The sequence below is a fragment of the Globicephala melas genome, chromosome 2 (assembly GCF_963455315.2).
Source record: "Globicephala melas chromosome 2, mGloMel1.2, whole genome shotgun sequence".
Taxonomy (NCBI): domain Eukaryota; kingdom Metazoa; phylum Chordata; class Mammalia; order Artiodactyla; family Delphinidae; genus Globicephala; species Globicephala melas.
In genome coordinates, this window is record NC_083315.2 from 148708126 (window position 1) to 148717776 (window position 9651).

Sequence of the window (9651 nt, forward strand, 5' to 3'; positions counted from 1 at the left end):
TTTGGCAAGTCCAAAATAAAACGTAGCTTTCCGGGCTTCCCTGGTGGCGCAGTGGTTGAGAATCCACCTGCTAATGCAGGGGACACGGGTTCGAGCCCTGGTCTGGGAGGATCCCACATGCCGCGGACCAACTGGGCCCGTGAGCCACAACTACTGAGCCTGCGGGTCTGGAGCTTGTGCTCCACAACAAGAGACCGCGACAGTGAGAGGCCCGTGCACCACGATGAAGAGTGGCCCCCGCTCGCTGCAACTGGAGAAAGCCCTTGCACAGAAACGAAGACCCAACACAGCCAAAAATAAATAAATAAATTTATTTAAAATAAAAAAACAGGTAGCTTTCCAAGTACTCTATTAAAAGACTTTTTTTAAGGTAATAAGTTTACCACGGGACCTTTTCTGATAAAAGGAATTCTCCCAGCAAACTAAAAACCAGATGTTGGGGTTCTGTACTTTCACAGAACTAGATTTTCAGGCAGCACATTTCCATTAGGATTTATTGTATGAGTAGTTGAAGAGAAAGAAGCAGAGAAAGCAGATCAGAAGCGATGTGTAAAAGACAAAACTTTATTGAAATAGAAAATAAACTTAATGAACTAGTGTTAATTGAACTTCCACTTTTAAAAACCATTTACCTGAATAATCTTTGAAACTGGAAAATGAGCCTCACTAAATTGTACCATCAGGAGCAGTTTCTCTGGAATTTAAAAACCACCATTTTTTCAACTACAAATTAACAAATCTCACTGTAAAAACGGTTGAGCAATCAGAGATATTCCTAGATAAGTATGATTAAATTATGGGTGAATAATAAGTCAACTGAATAAAGTCCATTCATTAAAAAGCAAGTAAGTAATCAAACTAGTTAATGTCCACAATTATGACGAATGAATTTTATATTTTTCCCACACTCGATTACTAAGATTTTACATTCTTCCATCAGTTAGTAAAGAACTGAATGATCAGGCTTCCCTGGTGGCGCAGTGGTTGAGAGTCCGCCTGCCGATACAGGGGACACGGGTTCGTGCCCCGGTCCAGGAAGATCCCACATGCCGCGGAGCAGCTAGGCCTGTGAGCCATGGCCGCTGAGCCTGCGTGTCTGGAGCCTGTGCTCTGCAACGGGAGAGGCCACAACAGTGAGAGGCCCACGTACCGCAAAAAAAAAAAAAAAAAAAAGAACTGAATGATCTATACAAAAGTGCCCATCAATTGTACAATGACTTAACCATTTTGGTGGTAGGGATACTACATTTAACTCAAAGCAAGTAATTCAAAAGCTTTCATCCTTGGAACCTCTGTCACAAAAAAATTAGTAAATTTGTTTTATGAAAAGACTGCTTATGTTTTTCAACTCAAAAATGAAATAATTACATGTTTCATAGTCTTCCAAACAAAAATTAAAATTTTGTAAAAATATAATAAAAACATGAAATAGAACTAAAAATTATTTGAGAAAAAAATCTAAAAATCCTGATGCAAAGCTACTCCAAAAGTTTCTTCACAATTTCATAAAACATTAATGAAAGGGTTATAAATCCCCTAGATTAAAGATTTTAAAGAGAGCTATAAGAATCTCTTTCAGTTTTCAATACTGTTTTCTCTGTCCTTACATCCATTAAAACAAACATGAATCAACTCTTTCTAAATATAAACCATCTAGTCTTACAGAAGAAAAATCAAACGAAGAACAGCACAAAACATACATATATATTCTTAATATAGCTTAAAATAAGTATATAGATTACATTTGGGTCCCTCAAACAAGTTAAATTTACAACTCTATGCCAGATCCAGATCATTCTCAAGGGAGAAAACCATCAAAACAAAAGCTCCTGCTTAATAAACTATTTACTTTGTAGTTAAAACTCTATCCCAGGTGCATCTGAGCATTATTACTATGTCTTCTCTCTTCAAAAACCTAGAAATCTAAAATACACAAGTATATCTGGTTCCCTTAAAAATGCTTTTATATTATATATTTTGTATTAAGGCCATGAAAACTTCAGAATTCCTTACTCTCTAAAAAGGAAACACCCTTTTGCTTTTCTCTTTTGAAATGTGTCTTATTTGGTTTTTGCTTACTTTCTATACAGGAACTGATCTCAAACCAGTCTATTTGTGTTGGTTGTTTACTGTCAACACGTCTGTGTATACTTAGGTTTTATACAGACAGTGCTTTACAGTACACTGGTAAAAAAGAAAAGGTAAACAAGAGGGCATGAGTGAAACAAAAGTGGACCACATCTGAGAAACACCACTCAATTTCACCTCTCTACCTCAAATTCCCTTTAGTCCTCCTGTTAAAGATTCTCAGTATTTAAAAAGAAGCGCAACACAACGTATGATAAGGCAAACACAGGAGAAACCAATTCAGAAACTGAAGAAATTTAATAGAATGTATCACCACCTGATAAAATTACCACAAAAAGAAAAATAAATAAGCAATAAACCCAGTCGCTGGATGTCCCTACTGAAGGGCTGCTTTTGCTGCACTGCATGGCTCAAAACAGTTTTACAAACTCTTTTTAATGCAAGAAATACATTTTACATTGTGACCTAGTACACACATGTATGAGCAAAATTTCCCAAAACAATATTTTTCCTTGCCACGTGCAATGGTAGTCAATTCTGTTCTATTCTATTTTTAATTAATTTAACCCACTAAATTGATTTTATAAATTACTAATAAATCATGATCCACAGTTTGAAAAACACAGGCTTAAAATACGGCATCCCTTATACATTATTAGGATCTTTGTTTTGCAATTTGCTTCTACCTGTCTCTAGCAGGGTAGACAAGTATTTTAAGGTTGCTACATTATTACTGTTTTCAATAAAGCAAGTGGTTCCCCTGACCAACATAAGCCATCACCTGAGATAAATGCAAACTCTCAGGCCCCATCCCAGACCTACTGAATCAGAAACTCTGGGTGGAGCCAGCAGTCTACGTTTTATCAAGCCGTCCAGGTGATTCTGGTTTAAGTTAAAGTTTGAGAACAACGCATTAAAGAATTCAGGACTTTCTTTATCCTCTACACATTTAATAATCCAGTACAGTGCTTACTTTGTGCCAGTCACTATTCTAAAAGTTCCACAGATATTAACTCATGTGAAAAAGCAACCCTAAGAAGTAGGAAGTATTGTTATCCTTATTACACAGATGAAACTTCCAAACAGAGAGAGGTTAAGTTGTCAAAGCTAAGTGGTAGAACTAGAATTCAAATTTATTTCTAATTTGGCGAAAGTTAAGCCTGTTCTCTTCATGCCTCTCTTCTTTCTAAGTTCCCGGTCGCACTCCTTTAGTTCAGCTATCCCCTTTTCCCCTTTTAAATTCCCCATATTGTCAATGTCCTTATTTTCTAACATTACTGCTCGCGTCCTAAAACAAATTTCTTTTCTAAAGCATTGGAATGTAAGTCACAACTCTGCTTTTAGAACCCTTTCTCTGGTCCTAGATGGCATCTTAGTATTATGAAGCTGAAGGTTCTACTATTTCTGAAGTCCTTAGAACCTATTAAGGGCCCCATGTTAATTTCTCATATCTACTGTTCCGGCCAGTTTCCACAAGACCTCTAGTCTCTTCCCGAGCAACTTTCTCGCTCCCTCCTACTACACCCTACCTCCCACTCCCTTCCTACAAGGAAACAACTTCTCCCGCCCACCGCCGTGTCATTTTGCTTGACTTATCCCCAACTGAGAGAACTTCCATTCCTCAGCCAAACCCCTCACCACAGTCTCAAACCCGAGCTACCCCTCCAAAACTTTTTTCAAAACCCTGGTTTCCTGGGGACCCTCAGACCTAGGGGTTCCCAGGCCAGTCTTGAATTTCCCATCCCAGACCAGCGGTGGGGGGCAGGGCGCTCCCGTTCCTCCCCAAGCTATTCAAGGTCTCCACGGGTCCGACACTCCAAAGCTCCCCAAGAACCCCAGGAGCGCTCCTCTCTCGGATGGCCGCCTTTCTCAGGAGGATCCTCAGGTGCCTTCCCTGCCTTTCCTCGACGCCCTCGCTGAGACCCCGGCCGCCCTCGGCCTCCCTTCTCCCTCGGACCCGGGCCACTCCCAGTCTCCCGGCCCCCCAGCTTTCTCCTCTCGGGCCGCTCCCGGACTTCCCGGGTTCCCCTTCCTCCTCGCACCCAAGCTGTCCTGTCCGAGTCACCTGGCCCACGGACCAGGTCGTAACCGGTCACCCCGGGTCACCCCTTTCTCTGGGACCCCAGACACCCCCGTCTCCCCAAGGACCTACCCCCCTCACACACCGGACGCCGGGCAGTGCCCCAGACCCGCGCAGCTAAGCGTCCCAAGGGACCTCCCGGCCTGACCCGCTTGGGTCTGGCCCCAGCCTACCTTGCCACCACGAACTCCGCCGCCAGGAGCCGGGCTGCTCTCCCACCAGCCCAGTCAGCGCGAACTCGCCGCCGCCGCCGCCGCCCCCGCCCTGGCCCCGACCGGGGCCCGACCCGGCCCGCAGTCCAGGCCCCCTTCCGCTGCCTTCCGCCTCAGGAGCGCCGAGCTGGAGTTTCCGCCCCGCGACTGCCCCCAGACCTCAGGTCCGCGTTACCAGTACTCACCTGCCGCTGCCCGCGGCCAACTCCAGTGCCACTGCCTCTACCTCGGGCGCCAGTAGCCACCTAGCGCCACCACCTCCCCCATGACAACAGGCCCACCCCGCTTCACACTTCCTATCTCTCCATTGGGTAGTGGGGCGGCAGCTCTCTGCTCTTATTGGTTTAGTTTACCCGTCCGTCAAAGCTTCCTTCCCACCCCTTTTCCTGACCCGGTATTACCCCCCCTCCCGGACCTGGAGCGTCCTAGACCAAGCTTTAGTTGTAATTGGTTGATGGTTGGGCAGTTCAAAGTTCTGATAGGCTGCCGAAAGTGTCTGTTAAGTCAATTGGCAAAGTATGTGACGGCCATGGTTGGTTCTAGCTTGGGCACAGTTTGGTTGCGCAGTAGAAAGCAAGGGGCAGACGCTCACGTTCGAGGGGAAGGGTTAACTCTTTGTAGTACAGTGGACTCTGGAAACTCGTCCCTTTCTCCAACTTCCTCCCTATAAGGAGAAGCTTATCACTGCTAGCTTACCCAGAGGGTAGTACTTACAAAACAGCAACATCAGAGGTTGTGTTTAAAAATCATTTACAACCCCTTGAGAGAAAAGCAGTATACAGATTAAAATTTCCCCTTCTTGAGGTCCTAAGATGCCCAGTTTCCTTGACGTTCTTTCCAGAAGTCTCCATGCTAAAGGGCAAAGCACAACCGTTTATTTTGCAGAGGTCAGTCCACTTTGGTTGCAGTTAATAAATTGAAGTGGCGTGTTGAGGGTTCTCCAGCTTCCAGACTCACCCCTAGCTGGCTCCTGCGAAGTGACCAGGCAACCAACAGCAAGTTTGGACTAAATGGGCCATATTTTACCCTTGTGATGCTCTGGACAAGAGAATTCGGCTCCCGCAACTTGATTTTTATGCTCAGCAGTTCTTAAATAGCCCTACTAGTTGTGTGTCAGATACTTAAAAACTTGTCTTTTTTTCTAAACCTCTCCTCTTCCTAAGCAGTCTAAATTAGGACCATTGAAAGACTGCAGTTCCTTTCGCATATTGGCACAATGCACAAGAATAAATGATTGCATTTTTACTCATTTGGGTACAAATCACAGTAGATACTTTTGAGAAATTTGGTGTTGCTATAAAAACTCTTGCGCTCCTAGAAATATATCCATCATTAGTTTTTTGCATTTCTTTTTCATTTCCACCCCTTTTCCTGCTCCTAAATAGCAAAATGCTGGCCTAATTATTCTTTCAATTTCTGAATCAGATTTAAATGTACCTTCCTCACAACTCCACCTAGCATACACAAACCTGTGGGTCATGAAACATACACTCAGGAATGGACTGGGACAGGTCAAGGGTACTTCCCTCTTAAGCATCCCTTTAGTGGTTGGGGACTTTCTGTGGCACCAAGAATCTGGACTTTGCCCCTTTCTTATTCCCACTAACTCTTTGTTCCATATCTCTTCTATTTACCCTTATATCCTGTTCCAGCAAGCTACAAGGAGTTTAAAACTGCATGGTTCATTATCCAAAAAAAAATTGTCTATTTTCTAACATATATTTTTAGTCAGGTTTAAATAAACTACATACCTCTATCACCAAACTAAGCGGAAATTATTCCTCCAGCAACTCTACATAACAATAAGGTGTCTTTTCCCAGTTATTTTCCGGAACTTTCCTCCCCCTTCTCTCATCCTCACCTTCCAATTTAGAAATAACCTCCCCTTCAATTCAATGACTCATAAAAAGCCTGTAAAAGGAAACTGGAAAAGCCAAAATAACTTCAGAGTTGTCTGAATCATTCAATTGAAGGAAAGATCAGACATTGACCATGATAAGACGGAATCCAAGACAAAAGGCAAGGCTGAACTAACATCCCATAACAAAAGAAGTAACGTGTAAATGTGAAGACGCTCCAATGAGAAGGAGGTAGCAGTAAGTCCTTTACCCAGCTTTTTAGTATATTACCAGCAGCTTTCTTCTCTCTAGTCTTGGCAGTGTGTCCTACCTACCAATTTTAGAGCAAGTTAGAAGGCAATTAATGTCCTGGAAGATAGGAAACAATAACGTCATAGGAGGACATGTCCATTATTATGGTACTTTGGGTAATAATGGCTCTTGCACAGTCATAGTCACTATGTGCCATAGAGAACATAGAATTAGGCCAGCCTCACTAAGAGGACTTGTCATCTAAGTTCAGGAACTGAACAGAATTACTATCACAAAACCAGGAAAATTGCCACAAAGGTCAGCTATTCCTTCTATTTCGTTTTATTTATTTATTCATTTTATTTTTTGGCCACACCACACAGCACGTGGGATCTTAGTTCCCTGACCAGGGATCGAACCTGTGCCCCCTGCAGTAGAAGAGCAGAGTCTTGTCTTTTTTTTTAATGTTTTGTTTATTGCTGTAATACAAGTGCCTAGAACAAGTGCCTGGCATAGAGAAGATGCCATTAATGGCTTTGGGGATTTCTGTTCTCTCCTTTTCTTGGGGACTTAAGGAGTGGGTGAGGGGTGCATAGTCCCTGGTACCGTCTGCTCACACTGACACCCACAGCGATGGTAGTCACTTGGACTGGGCTTTGAACATCAGCCAGGCAGGGTGCTGCGGAGGTGTCCCTAGATCCCAGCTGTATGACTCCTTCAGGTATGGAGGGCCCCTCTGTGACTTCCCCGCTACTCTCGGGGACACAGAAGTCATTTGGTTGCTGCCATGCATGACAGGGTACAGCAACTCTTCAAGGCTGTCCATCTGCCCAGGTGCTTGCTGAGACTCTCCTTACTGGGCTCATTTTTTTTTTTTTTTAACATCTTTATTGGAGTATAATTGCTTTACAATGGTGTGTTAGTTTCTGCTTTATAACAAAGTGAACCAACTATACATATACATATAACCCTATATCTCCTCCCTCTTGTGTCTCCCTCCCACCCTCCCTATCCCACCCCTCTAGGTGGTCACAAAGCACCGAGCTGATCCCCCTGTGCTATGCGGCTGCTTCCCACTAGCTATCTATTTTACATTTGGTAGTGTATATATGTCCATGCCACTCTCCCACTTCGTCCCAACTTACCCTTCCCACTCCCCGTGTCCTCAAGTCCATTCTCTACGTCTGCATCTTTATTCTTGTCCTGCCCCTAGGTTCTTCAGAACCTTTTCTTTTTTTTAGATTCCATATATATGTGTTAGCATACAGTATTTGTTTTTCTCTTTCTGACTTACTTCACTCTGTATGACAGACTCTAGGTCCATCCACCTCACTACAAATAACTCAATTTCATTTCTTTTTTTGGCTGAGTAATATTCCATTGTATGTACGTGCCACATCTGGAAGAGCAGAGTCTTAACCAGTGGACTGCCAGGGAAGTCCCCCTCCTATTTCATACACTAAAAGAAAAAAAAGCATTTATAAATATTTTTGCTCACACATACATATACACTCCTACCCTCCCATTCCTTGTGAAAATCAATTAAGAAGAAAAATGGGGACTTCCCTGGTGGTGCAGTGGTTAAGAGTCCGTCTGCCAATGCAGGGGACACGGGTTCCGACCTTGGTCTGGGAAGATCCCACATGCCGTGGAGCAACTAAACCCGTGCACCACAACTACTGAGCCTGCGCTCTAGAGCCCGTGAGCCACAACTGCTGAGCCCGCGTGCCACAACTACTGAAGGCTGCACGCCTAGAGCCTGTGCTCTGCAACAAGAGAAGCCACCACCATGAGAAGCCCACGCACCGCAACAAAGGGTACGCCACAACTAGAGAGAGCCCATGCGCAGCAGTGACGACCCAACACAGCCAAGAATAAATAAATTTTCAAAAAGAAAAGAAAAATGTAATATAAACACGTACAATGCAGTAAGAAGAGAGAAAACCTTAAAGAAGGAAGGTTTTAAGGAACATTCTTTGATCCCACAGAAGGCTATTGTGTTATTGAAGCCCATGCAGTACTGGAAAAGTTAATGCTTGAACCCTACATTTTAATTTTGTTTTGATTTTGTGTGCACAAAGTAACCTTGTAAAGTAATTACTCCATCCAGCTTCTCTTTTCTTTCCTGTGTTATGTGCTTCTCCATCACTCTCAAGGCCCCCTCTTAAAAAGCAAGAGCCCTGGGGTCAGGGAGTCTGCAGCTTTGCGTCGCATGGCTGGCTGTGGAGGTGGTGCAGATGGTATCTGTGCAAAACCACTTGAGCAAGACCAGGACGACAGGTATATTACAGGCAAAAATAACCTTTATAAATCCTGATGAAGTGGAAAATGATGGACTCAGAGTGATGCCCCAATATCTGAGTGGTATGGTTTGCCTTGGGCTCTAGTGTGTGCTGGTGCTTTTTGCTCTCTTTTCTTTGCTACTCCTCTCTTTTCATCATATCACTTTTCAAGGGAGCAGAATCTAAGTCTCTTTTCATTTCTATTTTAGTCCAGGGGTCAGTCTCACTATGGAAAAGCTCCTTTTGCGGGTTTTTGTTTGTTCGGTTTTGGATTTTTTTCTCCGTGGTTTCTACACACAATTCCAAATGGATTAGAGAAACAAACAACTGGTGGAGAAGAAAATCACTCAGATAAGCGGACAAGGGCCAGAGCTGCCTGCTGCTAGAAGTTAGGGGCAAAGCCGTGATATTTGATAAGCGATGGTTCCCTGAGTTTGGGACCCCTGAAGGTGGAGGTTGACAGGGATGAAGGCATCAGAGAGAAGGGAGGAAAGAGAGAGAAAGAGAGACAGAGACAGAGGAAATGAGAACTGAGAAAGAGAAAGAAAAAGAGAGAGAGGGCCCATAGAGAAGAGGGTAATGAAATCGAGAAAGAGTCAAGAGGCCACAATCAGAGTGCTGAGCCAGCTTAGAGTCCTACCCCCACCTCCGCAGCTATGGACTTTACACCAGGTTGCACAATTGCACCAACCAAGCGCAGCCTCTGCCACTGGTTGAAAGGAGAATGGGGCCAGAAGGCTACCCTATGGGATCATCGTTCTCCTGCCACCTGGAAATCGCCAGGTGCTGCTTCGGCACCAGGGCAAAGCTGACAAGGAAGGATAGATCCCTGCAGCCAGCCATCAAGTGCATCTTCATTTGATTTCATAAAGGTGACCACTGGCATGAAGCTCTGGATA

General features: G+C 44.0%; 2 protein-coding genes across 9 annotated transcripts in view; one reads left to right on the forward strand and one right to left on the reverse strand.

Moving 5' to 3' along the window:
* LOC138842571 (uncharacterized) overlaps positions 1-4621 on the forward strand; it is a 53147-nt gene extending 48526 nt beyond the window's left edge. The window contains exons 2-3 of the mRNA XM_070045040.1: positions 3795-4291; positions 4337-4621. Of these exons, the coding sequence (XP_069901141.1) occupies positions 3795-4291; positions 4337-4621 (782 nt within the window). The remainder of the gene's footprint in view (positions 1-3794; positions 4292-4336) is intronic.
* The window catches only part of NUMB (NUMB endocytic adaptor protein), a 187354-nt gene extending 182688 nt beyond the window's left edge, over positions 1-4666 (reverse strand). For 7 of the 8 annotated variants that reach the window (XM_070044987.1, XM_070044990.1, XM_070044989.1 and 4 more), the window contains exon 1: positions 4566-4666. The gene's annotated coding sequence lies outside the window, so the exon portion shown is untranslated. Of the gene's footprint in view, positions 1-4341; positions 4480-4565 lie in introns of those variants that run through there. The other variant, XM_070044986.1, reaches the window with a different exon arrangement.
* Positions 4667-9651: the final 4985 nt, after the last annotated feature.